The 20,281-nt window shown below is 44.7% G+C and overlaps 1 protein-coding gene across 1 annotated transcript in view; it reads right to left on the bottom strand.

Moving 5' to 3' along the window:
* DCBLD2 (discoidin, CUB and LCCL domain containing 2) overlaps positions 1 to 20,281 on the bottom strand; it is an 84,001-nt gene that overhangs the window by 19,288 nt on the left and 44,432 nt on the right. The window contains exons 4-9 of the mRNA XM_075542425.1: positions 11,335 to 11,386; positions 7,021 to 7,093; positions 6,604 to 6,737; positions 4,477 to 4,517; positions 3,459 to 3,674; positions 2,695 to 2,819 (exon numbers count right to left, since the gene is read on the bottom strand). Coding sequence (XP_075398540.1) covers positions 2,695 to 2,819; positions 3,459 to 3,674; positions 4,477 to 4,517; positions 6,604 to 6,737; positions 7,021 to 7,093; positions 11,335 to 11,386 — 641 coding nt within the window. The remainder of the gene's footprint in view (positions 1 to 2,694; positions 2,820 to 3,458; positions 3,675 to 4,476; positions 4,518 to 6,603; positions 6,738 to 7,020; positions 7,094 to 11,334; positions 11,387 to 20,281) is intronic.

The raw sequence follows: 20,281 nt of genomic DNA, 5'->3' as shown, positions 1-20,281 counted from the left end.
GTCTTAGAAAGGCATGCGCACTGCCCAGCCAACCGGGACAGGGTGCGCCCGTGATGCAGGCTCTCCGACTGCAGTCTGGGGCCCCATGCTAAGCCACCCGGTAGTTCCTGAAGAATCCGTCCTACTAAGTAGACACCAGCCTACAGCTAAAGTGAGAGGTCATTTTACCCTAGCTGATTCCCATGGCATTAGATTCTTTTCAAAGAGCAAAACAAACCACCGCCGCCAAACTCTCTGCCACCAAGTCAGTTGCAGGTTTCTGAGACGAACTCCTTTAGGAAGGAGAAAACCTCATCTTTCTCCAGGGGAGCAGTGGTTGGTTTCAAACTGCTGACTTTGTGGTTAGCAGCTCAGTCCATAACCCTCTATACACGACCAGGATTCCTTCATTAGATTACACAGTTCTAAAACCACTGTAACATTCCACTCTTCCCAGAAGGATTCTTTTGCATTTACAATAGCCCTTGAACTAGTAAATTTGGATTGTTTCCTTAAGTATTACTCTAAAAGTAAATGCAGGCAATTTTACTTCAAACATGATTATACCAGTAGAACAAGAACAATGGGTAAGCATCAGTTGGGGGCACAGAAATGATTTCTGAACTCTTACTCCATATTGCAGGCTCAATTTTATTTTATTTTCTTAAAAGCCTGGTAGGGGAAAAAAGATTTATGAAAACGGAGTGAAAAGGTTTGCTACAGGTTAGCCTATCAACATTATGGAGAGTACGTACCTCAAGTACTGGCAAGTCTGAGACATGAACTGAGGGTATAAAAAGGAAGTGGAAGTCCACGTCCCCACTCCCAAGACACTCGATTTTATTGGATATTACATCTCATGGAAACGCGGACCACTCAATGATAATATGTAACAAGGGCAACATGTTTCTGGACATCCACTCATCCCGCTTTTAGGAAACACGGTCCGTGTGTGTGTGTGTGTGTGTGTGTGTGTATGCTTAAAAATGCATGAAAAAGAATACACCAGCAGAATGCTGGCGAGAATTGTCCTGAAGGAGCCGGGGCTGGATGAGGACTCGGGTGGTCAAATATTAGGGAGAGGGGAAAAAAGGTTACTTTATATAATTCAATGAGGACTTCTGATTAAGCATTTACCCCACCCTGCCTCGAACAGATGGAAAACAAGGTAAAATGTTTAAAACCGTGATTTCCACATACTGGACCATCGGCAGCACAGGGCAATGCTCTCAGAGCGAGGGAGGCAAACAAAGGAGGCAAACCCGACTCCTGTCTCAAGACCGTCTCAGGATAGGCAAGCTGCCGCACAGGGAAGGTGATCTCAAACTGAGCCTGGCGGCCCCGAGTTAAGGGGACAAGGCGCAAGCACCAGCGCGTACATGCACAGCGGAGCAGAGGACAGAAAGGAGCGACAATGAGAGGGAACTGTGTGGCCATCTGTAGGTGGCTTCCCCCTAAGTCAGGCTGCCCTGATGAAAACCACCTGCGGCTAGAGAAAGACTCCCCTGGAGAGGAGTTAAGTACAGCAATCTTCAGAGCTCACACAGGGCTGGGATCAGCTCACAGTCCCACAACACAGGGCGTCAGACTGAGTACCTGGGAAAGCGCCACCCCTGTCCTGGAGCATGCTTATTAGCCCATCACAACTGGCGGGCCCGGGCCTGACGAAGATGGAACGCCTTGGAACGATGGGCTGACACCAAGTCACTGGATTGCGTCAGAACAGAGCAAAAGAATACCAAAAATCACCACCAACCAACCAGACAGTGTCTGGCTAAACTTACCAGGTGTGTGAAATATAACACGTAATAAGTAACTGCCAATCAAAAAGTACTCAGAGTGAGCACAGATAAAAGAAGTAGTAATCTAGCATATTAAAAAGGTATTATAATATGTTCCAGAATATCGAGAAAAGCATGGAAACGTTTTAAAAACCAACACCTGAAAGCTCAAAACTGCAAAGTCAGAGGTAAGCCGTACAGTGTCTGAGATAAAAAGCCAGCTCTTCTCCCAGCTCAAAGCTAAGCAACCTGTTATGGTTGCGTGGGTTCTGACTCATGGCAGGACCATGGCTCACAGCCGTAGAGAACTGCTCTGTGAGAGTTTAGCTCTCATCCTCATTGAAGCAGATTGCCAGGCCTTTCTTCTGCAGTGCAATTGTGTGGATCAGAATGTTAAGTCAGCAGCCTTGCCCAAACCGTCCGCAGTACCCCTAAACTAGAGGCTGTTCACAGCAGCTTAGACATTGCAAGGATAGACTGCTGAGCATGACGACAAAGCAACGCTCACTTTCTTACAATTCTGTAACATCCGTTACATATGGCGGTCCCCTTTCCTTACTCCATCCCCATCGCCCACCGAGCCCTCACCCCAGGATGCCTACAGAGCAGAAAACTGGGCATCAATTAGGCTCGCCATTGTGAGATAAGTAAATCAAGAAATTATCACCTCTGTGTTTACACAATAAAAGGGTGTTGAAAACAACCCAGGTGATAATGCAGTGACAAGAATGAGGAAAACACTCACCCTTAAAACCACCAATAGGGACCTTGTCCCACTGAGAATTTTACATCGGGGGTAAAACTGTTAACTAACACTACCTAAAATCACCAGAAGAGGGCAGAGTTAAGACAAAATGTTTTCTAACTATGTGACTCTTAGAAAAGGCCTGTTTTCTAAATGCTTTGTAAAATACCGTGGCCGTTGTCCTTTTACCTTATATTGCTCCACGCCAGGCTCCCTGTACACAGTCCATTTCTGCCCGTCCTCACTGTACAGAATTCTGTAGGCAGACACGTAGTAATTGTGCTCGATCATGGTGGACCCGGTGGTTAGGATGCCTGGGGAGGAATAGTGGCTCTCATTAGCGCCCAGCCAGGCTGTCCTCCAGAGCAGCGCTCTGCCCCAGAGCAGCCCCGCCTGGTATGCACGCTTCGACGACTCCTACTGGCTACACCTTTTCACATGCAAGGGCGCGTCCTCATGCACTCCAGAGACAGTAAGAATATGGCCTCAAATGTTGTTGTTATTCATATCCTTGTGAAACATATTTCAAATACCCAATTAGAATGACTTCTCGGGAAGGTGCTCCCTGGTATTATTGAAGTACCAAAGCAAAACAAGTCTTTCAAATGATTCACGTGAACATCAGCCAATTATTCCAACTATTTCTAGACTACCCTAAGTAATTAAATTTCTATTGAACACGTGTGGAATATTTAGTCACCTGCAGCGCTCCAAATGTCCAAATAGACTCCCTGAACATCAATCTCTCTTAATGACTGTACAAGGTGTCTCATGATATTATTGAAACACTACCTTAGAACAGAAAACCACCTCCAATAATATTAACACCAGTGAAAAAAGCCGAAAACGATGCCATTACGTTTTCAGTGCTTTCCTATGAAAACCTTAGCTGTCACCAGGTTCTCAACTACAATCACAACCATGAATTTCTCTACACTGGGCTGTCCCTTCACCTGTTATCTTTTTCTCCTTATTCAGATCTATTTGTAACCACTGCGACTCATCAGTGGCAAAAGCAGCCCAGGGGGGTCCAGGTTTTCTCAGCCGGGCCTTTTCGGGTTTCCAGCTGTTCTCTTGCCCGGTGTGGTCAGTCCACTCCAGCACAGAGGACGCCGTGATCTGAGAGTCGGCAATCACACCAGATTCCATCCCCAGTGTGCCGTAGCAACCTGAAGCAAAACACAACGTCACCGCGTGTCCAGAGAGACGAACATCTCCACCAACCTGCCCACTGCAGACTTCCTGTTGCACTTTTAACTAGCAGTGACCACTACTAGGCTAACTACACACTGCAATAAAAAGACACCTCTCAAAGCAAGGCAGAAGGCCATCTTTGTGTCTGGCTGGGAAATGAACAAACATAGTTATTCACAGGTAGCCCTTAGTCAAATGGAGATGTAATGGCCTTTCTGGAAAGGTAAGTAGATGAATCCACTCACTCCCTCACCCCTTATCCCCTTTCCTAGGTGGCCTCTCCTGACTGGTCCTTCCTGCATCCCCCACATCTTTTATCACACAGAAAACAATGATTTACTAAATCATGTGCTTGTTGATCTCTCAACACCACAATGTAAGCTCCAAGACAGCAGGCTTTCTCTCTCTTTGTGTGTGTGGGGGGGGGGAGGGGGGTTGTTTCATATTATTTACAATTGGAATTCTAGTACCAGTACTGTGGCGGACCAATTGATTAGTATCTGTTGAATAAATAAAATAATTCTAACTAATTATTAAAGAACTTTCTCTTTGCTTACACGATTTTTACCTCTTATTATTAAAAAAAACCCTCCAATCTATCTCATTTATTATCTTATTAGGTACTTCTCTTACCTCCCAATGGTATTATGATCCCTACGTGAGGAAGCACAGAAGAGGGAGACGGGCAACCGCCACAGTGCCTGGCGTAGTTGGTTCTAATGACAATAGTTCTCACTACACAGTCTATGCCCAAAATCAGATGAATGGCCCACTTACCGCTTGTCTTAAATGTAAAAAGACTTGTGGATAAGTGTCCCCTGAAAGAGAGAGATTTTTGGGGGGTGAACTTCACATAACAACACATAACATTCTCCTAAGTTAACATTCTCCTATGTGCCTCGGTGAAACCTTTGCTTTTATTTAATATTTAAAGAACCAAGGGTATTCCAGGGCTGAAAATCAGAGCACTGGGACCAAGTCCTCCCACTCCCCACAAAAAGGAAGGCCTCGTTTCTAAGCAGAGCCAAGACTTCTGAAATCCGCATCCACGGCGTTCTCTACGAGGATCTAGAGCCTCGCTTCACACAGGACTGAGCCAGTGCGCCCATGAAGCCTTTGAACTGTTTTCTCACGACACAGAGGAACTCTGCACAAGTCCGCTGAAACCTGGAGCTCTCTCCGAGCCAGGCCCAGCTTTCCAAGAGAGACTGCCTTTCTGAAAGGACACGGCCACCATGAGAGTAAGTGTCAGTAGGAGACGGCAGCGCTGCATGTGTGCCTCACAGGAGATGGGGCGGAGTGGGAGTGGCTGAGGGGGAGAAGGGAGGTAAGTCATAGGACTTAATTTAAGGAACTAGGAAGAATAAAATACTCAGCGGAAGACCTGTCTCTTAGCACCACACACATTAACGTAAGAGGATGCAATGTCTTCATTTTCCCCGAGCACGTCCCCTACCCCAATCTCATTTTCTAAAAGTAGAACAGGATAAAGGAATAGAAAGACCTGCATAACATCCAGAAGACGCCAAAAGAAACGGAGTGAGCTGATTCTCCAGCAAGGGTGGGTAAACGCCAGCCACGCCTGTCCTGACTTAGATGGCAGGGGGTAAAGACGTGTTTGGTGGGGGCAGTCCTATAATTCATTGTGATGATGGACACGCAACTCCTTTTAGAAGCGACTTAACCATGGAAGTACATGATATGTGAATACCGTATCAAGAAAACTACTTAAAAAAAAAAAAAGAAACCAAACTTCACCTGGGTTATTATGGGTGAAGGAGAGTGTTGCGTTGGGGGCACTGAGTTTATGTTAAAAGTGGTGGGATAATTTGGAAAAGGACTTCAATCAATGAAGAGTATAATCAATAGCACTGAATTATACATACGGAAGTCATGGAGATGGAGAATGTTTTGGTGTGTATATTTTTGCCACAGTTAGAAAAAATAATTACCATATAGACTCAAGTATAAGTCAATTTTTTCCAGTTTTAATGCAATTTTGTGGTAAAATTAGGTGCCTTGGCTGATATAAGGGTCGGCTCATACTAGAGTATATACGGTACATGACTAACAATGAGTACAAGGAAGAAGAAAATGTTCCAGAATTGAATGTGGTGGTAATTGGGGAACTCTTCTTGGTAGGATTGAATTGTATGACATGTGGCTGAAGTGTTGATAAAGCTGTTTTTTAAAAATGGTATCCCTACGCTGAAAGGCTTGCAAATAAAACAGCGAAGTATGGAACAGACAGTGGCTGGCATAGAGCAGGTGCTGACTTCTGCGCTCTGTCGTCCGGGGTCGGGCCAAGAAGCAGGAACTGTGAAGAGCAGCAGGCTTCCCGCTGGCTGAGGGGCAAGGTTCCTCACAGATGGCTAAGGCCACGTTTCTACGCAATGCTTAACGGTCTCTCATCGCTCCCCCTGCCGTGCTTTGCACTGCTGCAGGACCGCAGATGCCATGAAAACACATTCTTAGAACATTCCCTTAGGGCACGAGGGTGCCTCAAAGTATCACTTCTGATTGCTGTCACCATTTAATTTGTGTTCCAAGTATGTAAATTATCCCGAAGGCATCGGCATCCTCTCGTTGAAGATGAGTCATTCAGGTTATAAGTTCTGCTCTCTAAAATGAAGCACTGACTCTAAGGATTTGGCTAACTCACCGGCTCCCACCCCAGGCTACAGGAACACTTAGAAAATGAAAGACATCATCGGTCCAAAGACGGCCTTTTTGAAGAGCACGATCAAGTTGTGACATGTCACCCGGACATGGAGAACTAGCTCTCCAATGTATACGCGGCACTGAGCTCGCACACGTGATCCTAACGTTACCTCATGAAAACCATAAACAGTGACAAACGGCAAGATTGCCGAAGTCCAGCCAGTCCCCAGCATGCATACTTACACAACAGATGTGACGTTGTTAGCTAGCGAGCTTTCATAGTACGGGATACCTTTACTAATCACAACACTGATTTGGCCGCCCAGAATGTTGGACACCACTCCTGCGTGCACACCAGCCATGCACAAGGGCGACGACTTAAGGGAAAGAAAAAGAAATGGTTAGTTTGACCTTTTCTTCTGGTAATTTATGAAACAAGACATTAATACTTCAAGAGGCTAGTTAATCTTCTCAGTAAGCAAGGGCCAGATTATTAATGCTGTAACGAAGGAAAAGTAATAAAAACAGACCTTACTAAAAAGAAAAATATTCAAGTCAAGAGAAAGATAGACTCTCTCTACCCACACACAAAACCAATCTGGAGTTCAAAGAAAGCCAAAGGAGCATCACAACTTCAAAATCCGTCCGTGTCCGACTTACATCTCGATAGCCATGAGGAACTGTCCCAGATATCTCAGCAAAAGGAAGCAGGCAGCCAGCCGGGCAATACTTACTGCAAGAGGAAAGCAGGGTGAGAGCACAGAATCTATACTTTCTGGGAAAGGACCGAAAACCCCACATACACACTGTTTCTGCCTACTGCAAATAGCATTCGTGAGCCAGAACCTACATTTTCTTCACCGTTACGTGTAATCTCCTGTATGACTTACACAGAACCCTACTGGTGCAGTGAGTCAAGTATTACGTAAGCTGATCGCAAAGGTCAGTGGTTTGAACCCACAGCCTGCTTCCTATGACAAAGATGAGACAGTCTGCTTCCAGAAAGACTGATAGCCCCAGAGCAGTTATACTCTGTACCCTTTGAGTTGGAATTGACTCTATGCTGGTGGGTTAGTATGTTAATAACACAACCCATGTTACGACTTTTACTAAAAATGTAGAAGATAAAATTTGGAAATTTTTATTTAGTGTTTTTTGGTTCCCTCCTTTTAGAGAAGTAGTAGAATATTTTCCCTCAGATTTTACTTATTGGTTATAATTTATTTTTCTTAATTCTAATAAATTCAGGACTTATAAAAAAGTACCACATTATTACCTTAAGATCAACCACTTTTAAAATGCCATTTCACACTTGAAAAAAAAAACCTTCATAAAAAAATTTAAAAACTTCATAGTACACTGCAAGATATACTTTATCATTTTAACTACATATGATGTTACAGGGCGTACATAAATAGAAATCAACCCATTGGCATATAGTAACAACAATAACTCTCCATTGAGCCATTTTAATTTGTATTTTAAAATGTCTGACATTAATTCATTTATCTGCCTACCCACTCATCTAATTACTCAGCACAATGAGTGGTCTATCTCTATACTGTTTTGTGGTTTTTTTTCCTATATATTATTTGTTAAGTGCTATGCTAGGTTCCGGATTCCCAAAACTCAACTAAAGAGATTTGGCCCCATATAAACCTGTATGATCTACGTATTATAAATAAAAAAATCCAAGACCATAAGAGGGAATGGTATGAAGCCTTAACTACTGAGCATCCAGTTTGCAGAAGGCTAGGAATGGCAGTGAAAACTCATCCATTTGCAGGGTCCCCATGCAGGGTAAACCTCTAGGGAATCCTCATTGACTGGAGCCCAGGGGTGATAACGGCTTTGTCATTAAACCGAGAACTGTCCAGTGGATTACTGAAGATGCAGTAAAATGGGACACCTTGTCTTATCATCGCCTCTTTAACCCAATGTAGATTTGTTCCAGTTTTTAATATTTTTCGGCTTTCTTTTCCATGAGATTTTTATCTGTTTTATCGTTGCTATTGGGGTTTTTAGTTCTGTTTTGATTTTTGTATGTTTTCTTGTATATGAAATCCCGAATAGGTAAATCTACAGAAGCAGTAACTGGGTTATCAGTTTTCTAGATTCATGACAGGGGAGGCTCGGGAGGGGGAGGCAAAGGGCGCTAACAACTAGTACAAGAAAGAAGAAATGTCCTCAAGTTGTGGTGATGGTTGTACAACCCTTTATAAGATGTCAATAAAACTGTTAAAAACTATACAACAAAAATAAATAAAACCAATGGCCCTTGTTCTCATTGAGCCTACATTCCAGTGGGGGAGAAAGACGCAAAACTGACATGCAAATAACTAAATGACCAGTTAATATACTGTTATGAAGAGAACACATTCTACAATATAACAGGGGAATTTACCTCCATGAATAAATGTAGACAACGAATACACATAGTGTCCATTAGGCAATGTTTTAAATGCTTCAGGTAGCAAGACCTCTACCTCACTGTGGTAGTGACATAATTTGTGTCAAATTGAAGGTATTAAGAGTGAATGGGGATGGAGCTCAGCCTCTCGATCAAGTCGCAGCTTGATTGGAGCATGGTGGAGATAAATGGCTCCCTGGAGGCTGGTCCCCCTCGCTCTGCATCCCCCGCCCCCCTGGGGACAAGCCATGTGGAGCCACACTGAGACCTGAGAGAGCCCTGGAGATGTTTCCACCGCCACTGGATCCACAAGACTTTGTACCCATTTGCTTGTAATCTTCCTGCATTTTGCATCACTGTATGTGCTAATAGGAAATGGGCTTGACCGTTTACACCCATAACTTGATTTTTAAAACAGATTATTCTGGTTCCTGGGAAGGGACCAGGAACAAAGAATCTTAAGTGTGATCCTGAGACACCATAAGCCAGGACAGTAAGAGTGCTCTAGGATGAAGGGATGGAAAACCGGAGCAGGAGGGCACAGGTGATGATGGGGATGCGTCCTCCCTCTCCAATGGCAGCCTGCCGGGAATACAGGGTTACCTCTTCTGAGTGCATCTCCTTTAAGTGCCCTGTGGTAGTTATGTAACCTGGTGCCAATTTGGGACGAGAGGATTCACAGTGAAGGGGTGGCGTCTAGTCTGTCAATCAGATCATAGCCGATCAGGCCTCTGTGTGGGCATAGCCCTCTACTGAGAACTCCTGGATTTTCCTCCCCGGAGGCAGGAGACACACTCTCTCTCCTCACTCCCTTGGAGACACTCTCCTGACAGGACACATCGCACTACACCGACAGACTCTTTGCCCTGGGGGCTGGAGAAACCACATGGACCCACCCTGATGCAACCAGACCTCTGGGGCCAGAGAAGCCACGTAGAGACCCCTGACAGCACTAAGATGCTTACAACGCCACTGGATCCACAGGACTTCCAACCCTCTGGCTGGCGATCTACCTGCATTCGGCGTCATTGCATGTTGTTTGTGAGTCTGAAGAGGACCTTATAGATTGGTATCGGACATGTGAGTTAATATTGGACTTATGGACTTGATCTGGACTGGGCTGGGATGTTTTCTCAATATTCAACTGCTCCTGTATATAAAGCCCTTTTTTATTCACATATGAGTCTCTATGAATTTGTTCCTCTAGTCTACCCAGAGTAACACACGCTGTTTGAAGAAGGCGCCCTTCCCTGATAGAAGCACCCTTCAGGATAAAATGCAGGTTGGTTGAGGGTGAAAGGAAGTTGGACGATCTATGAACTATGAGAAGAGCTTTGCTAGGGAGAGATGCCAGACAAAAGGTCTGAGCTCGCGGTGGTGAGGACGGGGGAGGGAAGGGATAAAGGGGAGCTGATATCAAGAAGAAAATGTCTTCAAACGAACTGTGGTCGCAATTGTACAACAGCACTTGATGCAACTGAACTATGGAATGTTAGTATATCTGTAAGAGCTCCCAATAAAATGATTGAAAAATATTTAAAAATAGTTCTGAGCTCAAAACGTGGAAAGAATCCAGAGTCGCTTGAAACTGGAGTACAAAATGACAAATAACAAGGGGTGAGCTTGGACAACGGGGCCAAGAGCTACCTTGAAGGCCTTCTTTCTCCTGTCCCAACTGGGGTAACGGCTGGCTACAGCGTCTAGAAAATAACTTGGCAGCAATGTGAAGGGTAAGATAAAGCCAGCAAAACTCAGGAGCGGAAGCTCAAAAAAAAAAATTCAACTTAGTCTCAACAGCAAGGGCGTGAAGCAAGAAAATAGTGATACAAATGCTACATGGCGAAAAAAAAAGTAGCGCTCCTACATTTAATAGCCATTTAGTCAGACTTTAAAGAGCAACTAGCTTTTCTCTTAAAGCATATTAAAAGACACCCTTCCATTATGGAGAAGATCCAAATGCTACAATCACAGCCAACTTTAAAACATGCCAACCAAATGGCTGTAAGTGAGCTGTAGTTTACTGCAGTCTTGGAACTATGATGATGTGCCAAAGAATACACCTGCATCTTACGTGTGTGCTTAATGGACAAAGAAACAGAGGAGGAGGACACTCGTTTCCTACCGCTCCTGCCTCAGAGCTAGCACCACAAAATAACAGCGCTTCATTTTCTCATGCTTCTGGACACTAGCCTGAAATCAATGTCTGCAAGATCGGTCTTGCCTCTTTCGGTGCTGAGCGATTCCCCATAGCCTTGGCTGTGGGAGCACAACAATCTTGACCCCATCTTCACCTGGCCTTCCCCCCGTGTCTCCTGTTCTCTCTCGTCTTCCTCTTAGAAAGATAGCGGTCAGTGGATTGAGGGCCACCATCATTGCAGGATGATCTCATCTCAAGATCCTTAACTTCATTACATCTGCAAAGGCACTATTTCCAAATAGGGTCATGTTCACAGGTACCAGGGCTAAGGACTTGGACAGTATTTGGGAGTAGCACAATTTTACATAACAGAGTTACATTTAAGCAAATTAAAACAAAGTTAAGAAAGCCACAAATATGGTCATACCTGAACTCAGGTTCCAAAAAGTTAGACACAGTATCCAGACAAGTAATTAGATCTGGGGGAGAGGGGAGAGAAAGAGAAAACCTAATTTAATAATACATAAACTTATCCTTTGTGGGTTACACACAAGAGAAGAAGGCTAATTCTGTGAGTCTAAATAAACTGTTACACAAAATGTGGTCCACGGACAGGACCAGCAGCATCAATATCTTCTGGACACTTATTAGAAAATCCGATTCTTAGGATAACAGTAACAACAATTTAAAAATGGTTGTGTGGTTGCATAAGTAGGTATGTGTAAGCAAGCACACATATGAATACACATGTGTGTGGAGAGGTTTCATATAGGCAGATGCATCTAAATGTTTGGGCTACATGTTGGTATTCATCCATAAAACAAGGGAGCACAGTTCTATGTAATTCTCAGACATAACTAAATACCGTATGGTCTTAGGTTACTGGGTTTGAGGGCTTAGGAACAGTCTTGTGAAGGAACCTGGTTAATTGGTGTATCACAGCTCATACAGATAATGTTCTACATCCTTGTCTGGTGAGTAGCATTTGAGGTATTTTAAAAGCTTGCAAGGAGTCATCTAAGATGCAACTTTCAGTCTCCACCTATCTCAGCAAAAGAGTAAAGAAGAAGATTCAATGAAGTCTACGGGGCTAAGTGTCTACAACTGCAAAGACCTCTAACTTCTTAGGTCTCCAAGTCACTGCTGACTCACAGTGACCTCACAGGACAGGGTAGAACTCCCTGTGTGGGCTTCTAAGACAGGAGTAGAAAGCTGTCTTCCACAGAGCAACTGGTGGTTTCCCACTAACCTACCAGCCTTGTTACCAACAGACAATTCCTCAGTATGCCCCTGGAAATGAAAAACGTTTGCACTATAGCCTATAATCCTAAATAAAGTACAGGCATTTGCTTTTGCAGGCCCCCAGGAGCATTCCAGTGCCCTCGAGAGGGGCGTTTCACCCACTGGGAAATACTAGGCCATAGTCTGATCTCCTTGGAAACCAGAAGAACTACATGGTGCCCTGCTACCTTCTCCATCTATTCAGACAAGGGACACGGTAAGATAGCCCTGACAAGAGAGGGAAATGAAGAATGAAAGTGATATTCCTTAAAAAAAATTTTAAAAAAACAAAACACGCCGGACTCGCAGGACCTGTTCAAAGCAAGAACACAGTAAAACTACTGCCCAAAGATATTTTTTACACGTGGAACTCAAAAGTATTTCATCAGGTGACCACCTATCGGCCCAAAGGCAGAGTGGCTCACAGAGCAAATCCTATCATGTGTGAGCACCGTGCTTCTCGAAGCAATCATCCAGATGAGAGCAAACAGCCAACAGCCACCCTAGGCCAGGGCGAGCAGGTAAGAGAGGGCAGGAAGCTGGCTTAACGGAGACAGCACAACCAGACTCGAACAAACGAGAATGCCGATACTGTGAAAGGTGTAATCAATATTACTGAATAATATGCACGGACCATATTAAATGTGAGCCAATTCTGACCAATTTTCCCAAAAGACACAATAAAATATTTAATTAAAAATGAAGAAACTTACATTCCTGAGTCTAACCAGACGTTCTGATCAGACTCTCTAAGAGTGGGAACTGATCGTCTGCTTGAGCAATACTCACTACACACCACACTGGAGAATCACTGCTCCAGCTCAGATGGAACTGACAGTGCAGCATTCTGTCGGTGCTTGCCTGCTCTCACTGCGATGGCTCTCAGGGACCCTATGGGACAGAGCAGAGCTGCCCTCTAGGGTTTCCAGGACTGTAAATCTTTGCTCAGAGTATAAAGCCTCAGCTTTCTCCCATGCAGGGACTGGTGGTCTTGAAATGGCACCCATGTGTGTCACCCAAGGCGTTAAGCCACTATGTCACCTGGGTTCCCCCAACCCCTACACTTCTACCCTGTCCCCCAGGGTCACGATGAGTTGGAATTGTAATGAGAGACAAAAATGAGCACACTCCAACAAGAAATAGCCTGCCTGTAATTAAGACCTCGCTCACAGGCTGTGCAAAGGTGGCTTTTGGTTAAAGCATTTGAATGGATTCTCTGCTCTTTGGATGAAAATAAAAGTCCTCAGCATAGTCCACAAACTCGTCTTCTACAGGCTTGGGCTTCTGACCACACTGGCCTTCTTTCTGTTCCTTTGGCACATGCCTTTTTGTCGTGGAAGCTTTCTGTACTACCTATTTGTTGGCTGACTCCTCAGAGCTCAGCTTTCCTGTTGCTTCCTCCTGGAGCTTCCCAAGCCAAATCCCATTAGTGCACAACAAAGATTTGTGCTTTGTTTTTTAATGAATGAGTAACTATTACAGGTAGTCGCTGCAACATGTCATCTATACAGCTCTCTCCACAAACATTTTCATTAATTCATGTCAATATGTGAGATTTAGTTTAAAACTTCAAGGCAAAAAGCTTTGGAATGGAATCTTGCAAATCCTTTCTCCTACCCCTTTGGTGTCTATGATCAGTTCATCACACAAAACAGAAGGGGCTAATAGGCAATTTATGACAGACATCAATAAATAGCTTATTGATTGTTTCATTTGAAATTCCAACACTCATAAATGTAGAAGAAACATCAGAATATCACCTCAACTTTTGTAGGATGTGGTGAGCAAACACTGTTATCTAATAAACAAAAGTATAAAACTGTGTTCAAGAAAATTAAATTCAAAGTAATTCGTCATCGTGTGACAAATTCCCCCGAGACCTCAAGACTCAGCCTTACTGGCCCCATTTTATGACCGTTTCCAAGATCTACAATGGGACCATGAGCATTATCCTTCTTAGCAATATAGATATGATCAGGTTCAAGTGGTGTCATTGGAAAATTATTTAAAAGTATTGATATTTGTATGCATTTAATAAGAATAGCACACCTGCTCTGTGCTAGTTACTGTGTCAGGTAAAGGAATCGGAAATTGGGCAAACTCAGGCCCTGTCCTCACAGAGTCTCGTGGAGAAGAGCAATCAATGAACGACACTGATGTGGGATGTGACTGGCCACCACACAGAGAACATCCCAGGACAAGGGGCTATGACACTGCACAGCCTCGCTCCATTTCCTCCCAGGGGAGAGGAGGTGAACCCAAGACCTGAAGAAAGAGTACAAGGAACTGCTTTGGTGCCACACACCTACCCATTTCAGCAGCTTTGCATGTGCTTTCTCTTTCCATCCTACCCCTCACTCCTTGTCTCCCTTTCCCATTCCAGTTTAGCAACTCTCCCAGCTACCTCCCTAATGCTCCCACTCTGACCAGTCTAGACTCTTGGTGCCCCATTTCCTAGCCTCACTGCACCCATCTATCACAACCTCCCATGGTTCTTAATTGCCTCTACAGCTTAGATTTCTTGCTAGACATGACATCTCACCGCTAGACAACATTGCCCCTAATTTTGTCCAGGCATCTTCTAAAAAGCCCCTCTCCCGGTGTCCTCATATTTCTGTATCCATCCTTCTCTCAAAATCGAGTCATTCACCGAGGGATGTTTGCAAAATCTGATGCTAGTCACCATGAACTGTGCGCTTTCAGTAAGCAAATAAGGAAGGCATTTTTGAAGCATGATTGCCAAGTCTGTATCCATGGAACAGCAAGCGCAGGTGACTGATTTTCCTGTATACAGGATAGCTCCAGACACAACCGTTGATGAACAATTACACAGTTAGTTCTGCGGGACCTACTACTGTCCTACTTTTTAAAAATTAATAAATCTTTTTATTGGGGCTCATAAAGCTCTTATCACAATCCGTACATACATCAATTGGGCAAAGCACCCTTATACATTCGTTGCACTCGTCATTCTCATAATTCACCTTCCACTTGGGTTCCTGGATTCAGCTCGGTTTCCCTTTTTCCCCCCCTCCCCCTCCCTCCCGGCTTCCCCCTGGTCCCTTGATAGTTTATAATTATTATATCTTATCTTACACTCCCCGGCGTCTCCCCTCACCCACCTCCCCATAAATATATATATATAATTACATATATATATATGTAATTATCAGCAATCTGGTTTTATCTCTCTAGAGAACCCTAACACATTACCCTTTCTCATGTTATCATTCAAAGATGTTCAAACGTTGGATTTATAAAGATGCTGAGAAGAAAAAGCAGTAATAAGGAAATACATTTTTTTTTAAAAGAGGTCTTCAACTAATGCCAGACCAGCATGCAACTTCGCCAGCAGAGCAGGACTCTATTGAAAGTGGGATACAGCACGTGTGTGTCCTCATAGTACCAGGTGTTAAGTATATCTGCTCTGCTGCTGGAATTATCGAGTCATAAGTAACACTGTTTCACAACATACAGTCCATGGACAAACCTGAGGGTCCCTCTCTTCATCTTTGTATGTAGTACTGAGCATGTCCCAAGTTTCCAATGAAAGTTCTCAACTAGGGGGGTAAGGGGAAGGTGAGGGGAGAAAGGGGGAACGGATCACAATGATCAACATATCAAAAGCAAAGTGATAAAGGGAGGCAGCGGTCAGTGTAAGACATGACAAAAATATATATAAATTATCAAGGGCTCATGAGGGAGGGAAAAAGGGGAAAATTAGCTGAAACCAAGGGTTCAAGTAGAAAGAAAGTGTTTTGAAAATGATGGCAATATATGTACAAATGTGCTTGGCACAATGAATGGATGGATTGTGATCAGAGCTGTAAGAGCCCCCAAGGAAATGGTATTTTAAAGAAGCAATTAGTTCTCAACTTTGTGAAATTAACAACTGTTAGGTAGCAAGAAGCAAGATGTCTAAGAGGCATATGCCAATTCAAGCCAGAGCCAGGTGGCCCGTACACCTGGGTTGGCCCAAACTAGGCCAGGTGGGCTTAATTCACCCAATGGGGTCAACCAGTACCGGTGACCACGCCTCCCAAGGCGAAAGCCCTAAATACAGGAACCTTGAGACACCTGGGCCTTCAGCTGCTTCTCCACCTTCCCCTTCTCCACCTCCCCACAGTCTCTCTCTCGCCTCAGAGCACCACATGTGGGGCCAGTCCCGAGAGTTGCCCGTGTTCAGTGACTGTGAAAACTGAAACTTCTTTTGTCCTTTAGAAAAACCCACTTGGATCACAAACCAGGCTTCAGCGTGAATTCTTTCTTGTGCGAAGCCAACAGCCAGTCTTTCCCACCCAGGAAACCTAATACAGCCACCACAGCAAGCACAGAATAATCAAACGTTACAAATCTGAAGCAATTTTAAGTTTATTATTCAAATGCCATGCATCTTGAGAGAACGAGAGCATAAGTTACTTATGGTATTCCAGTAGGAAAGTGGTATTTTGCAAATTTTTATCTGGATTTGTATTCTCCATAAGGTCTAACGTAGGGATGCATCTTGGACAGAGATGCTGTGGGAGGTGGACACCAAGGAAGAACCGGTGAAGCACGCAGAATAGGTGCAATATTAGACTGGTTGGGATGAGCCCTGCTGAGATGGTAATGCCTGGCTATAACTTTACTAGGCGAGGGAGTGAGGAATATGGTTAACTAAGAATACCACGGCCCTCCAGTCGATTCCAGCTCACTGCCATCCTGCATGGCAGAGAAGAACTGCTCCTTAGGAGGTCCGTGGCAGTGAATCTTTCCAGAAGCAAATGGCCCCATTTTTCTACAGAAGAGTCACTGGTGGGTTCGAAGTGCTAACCTTGTGGTTCACCAGATCAGTGTGTGTGCAGGAGTGCCGCCGGCCACTAGGGCTAGGTAGACAGAAGTGCATGTGCAATGGCCTTGAGGAGGGCGCATGCTCCACATGTCTGAACAGCAACCAGGCTAGAGAGACGGGAAGAAGGTGAAGGAGCAAGAGCTGAACCCAGACCAGCAGTGCAGAGCTGCGTGCAATAAGCTCGTGGGGTAAGAAAGTGAGGGCCTTCAGTTTACAGGATCACACTGAGCATGGCTTTAAGAGGACAAAGGACAGAAACAAAAATCAGAAAGGCCATTTACGGCCACAACTGAGCCAAGCAGCGATGGTGACTTGAAAGGGGGGTGCTGTCAATGGAGGGGGTGAACTATAGGCAGATTCTGATACTTGTGCATGTGTGTTCTGATAAGTGGACTGGATATGAAGTCTGCGAGAAAAAAGTTTCTGGTCTGACCCATCTGAAAGGTACACTTATTGTATGAGCCCTTGGGGCTTTGATGGTAATAAGCACCCGTAAAGCACTCATGTCAGGTCTCCTGGACTAAATGGCTGGCAGTTTGAACCCATCCAGAAACATCGCAGACGCCAGATTGGGCAGTCTGCTTCTGAAGAGCCACTCACTGTTACTGAATGTACATTAGATGCCGGATCCTTGAAAACCCTGTGGAGTCAGTCGTTCATTGTGCTCTGCCCACAGAGTCACTATGAATGGGGAAAGCCCTGGTGGCAACCTGATACCAGAACACCAAAGATATGCTCCAAGTGCAGGGTGGCATGTACTTCGCTACATGCTTAACCCGAGGATTGAACTTCTTAACCAAACATTAAAGACATACCAAAGAGCATTTGGTAACACAGATGTGAATGTATAAAATATTAAATAGTGATAGGCTTCACTTGAGGCACTGATGTCTCAGTGGCAGGATGACTTAATGTTTTCTGCGCTGGAGGCGTGGGTTTGAGTCCCAGTCAAGGTACTTCGTGCACAACCATACTTGCCTGTCAGTGGAGTCTTTCTGTTGCTAGGACACTCACTGCACAGGCGTCAACAGTTTGCAGACTGAGGTCATCTCGGGAGACAGGCCTGGTGACACACTTCTGAAAATCAGCTCAAACCCCATGGATCCCAACACCAAGATCCACAGCTGATCACAGGACTGGGCAGTGCGTGGTTTCGTGGTGCATGAGGCGGGGCTGACTAACTGTGACTGAAAGGATACTAAATGCCAAACACTACATGAGGTATCTTTCTATGATCTCCATTTACATAGAGTGGTGTGACTACATCTTAGGCGTCTGTCAGAAATAGAGCTTTATGTTCACAACATCTATTTGGGCAACATCTCTCCACATATACCTCCACGGTCCCATGAAGGTTTTGAAGTTCTCCTCTTAGTATTTCCACTCAATGGTGTTAAAGACGTCAAAGAGTGGACAGCAAAATGCTGGGCTGCGACCCACAAGGTCAGCATTCAAACCACCATCCACTGTGGGAAAATGTGAGGCCGTCTGCTCCCATAAAGACTTAGTGTCTTGGAAAACCTAAGGGGCAGTTCTACTCTGACTCACTGGCAGGGGTAACAGTGGAAAAGGTGGGACTTGAGGCTCTGGCACCTTCTCCTTTGTCTCCTTCTCGCAGAATCACCTCGCCAGCAGTCTACAGCCTTTCCCTCCCTTCACGATAGCTTCTGTACTCCTCTCTCATGCACTAGGCTGATCCTGGGCACTTGCAGGCTCCTGGCTCGGGGAATCAGCAACTGCATATGAAATACCAGCAAAGTGGCAGCACCAGGGCCAGCATGCCAGCAGGGCTCCTGGAACCTGCACCCCTGGTTCCTGAAGCCACCTTTCCACCCCTCTCACACCTCCACTACCACCGCCATACACACCTTTGCAGGTTCCCAACAAGAGCCACCTCTATTCAACGGATGTCGCTTTCAGGCTGTCTGGCAGGGCCCTTTAAGGTTTTAATATATAGGATTTACAGGGAATAACTACGGATTGTATAGGAACTGCCTGTATGGTATGGTATTCACACAGTATCTACCTCATTATGCCCAAATCAAAGAACAATCTATTGCACAGAATGTATTGTGGCTGTTAGGTGAGCGAGGCACACTTGTGTTTCCTGGTCATCCGTCCATGAAAGCAGCTAACAAGAGTGAACAATAACATACTCTATTTGGTGCTCTAAAGAAGAGAGCTACAGCGCGATCACAAGTAGATGTCCTTGCCATTTCTGACGGAGCCAACTGGCTTTCTCTTTGCCTGGTGCAGCTCCCAGTGGCCATCAACCATAGTGCAGACTCTACACGAGTCTTTAGAAGTCAAGCAGCACTCAAAGTGAGGGTGAACGTCAGTCAGTCACTCACTGCCATGCGGAAAGTCCGACTCATAGTGAGCCTACGGGACACAGTAAAAATGCCCCTGTGGGTTCCCGAGACTGAGCCTTCATGCGAGCAGAAAGCCTCGTCCTCCTCCTGTGGAGTGGCTGGTGGGTAAGGACAGCTGGCATTACAGTTAACAGTCCTGTTATAAAATGCTTTTTTTTAAATAATTTTGTGAATTAGGTGGGAGGGTTACATTTCAGACCATCAATCTGTATTTAACAATTCCAATAATCAACTTCCCATAGCCTGAAGGAAAAGGAAATCCTGTTTCCATAATTCACACCTTGTCTGCTGCCTTATCAGGTGAGTGTGCGGACAGTTCCTTTGTCCAAGTCCCCGAGGCCTTTGGATAAGGCTCGTTGCTGCCCAGTTCTCTGGACAATGCCACTTTGTGACCTGGTACGAATGCCTGATTTCTATGATAGGAAGCCAGCACTGATTTAGACAGCTGGACACTTTGTTGAAGGAAATTTAGAGGTCCAACAAAATGTATTTTGAGTCAGAGTTAATGAACACTTAGTGAATATACAAGCACTAAGTGGCAGATACGATACTAAGTATTTTTACATGATCTCCTTCTACATGCTGGCGATTGTGCCTATGTTACACACACAAGTTCCATGTCACCCATGGAAGCCCAGGCCACAGACAGAGCTCAGGAAATGATTTCTTAGTGAAAAGAAACCAACACTTTTACATTGGATGAGGTAGGCATGGCTCTGTAGCCTAAACAATAAACTATGGGGTTGGTGGGCCATAAGGTACATATGGTTAATTACGTCAAACCAAATGCTCTCTGAGCCTAAGTTCCTACATATTAAAATAATAGACATAAGATATCATCAGGATCCATGACACTACTGAATACAGACAAGTTGATGGTAAATAGCAGT

Source organism: Tenrec ecaudatus, chromosome 2 (assembly GCF_050624435.1).
Source record: "Tenrec ecaudatus isolate mTenEca1 chromosome 2, mTenEca1.hap1, whole genome shotgun sequence".
NCBI lineage: Eukaryota > Metazoa > Chordata > Mammalia > Afrosoricida > Tenrecidae > Tenrec > Tenrec ecaudatus.
Note: the sequence above shows the minus strand (reverse complement) of the source record. Positions and strands in the feature narration are given on the sequence as shown.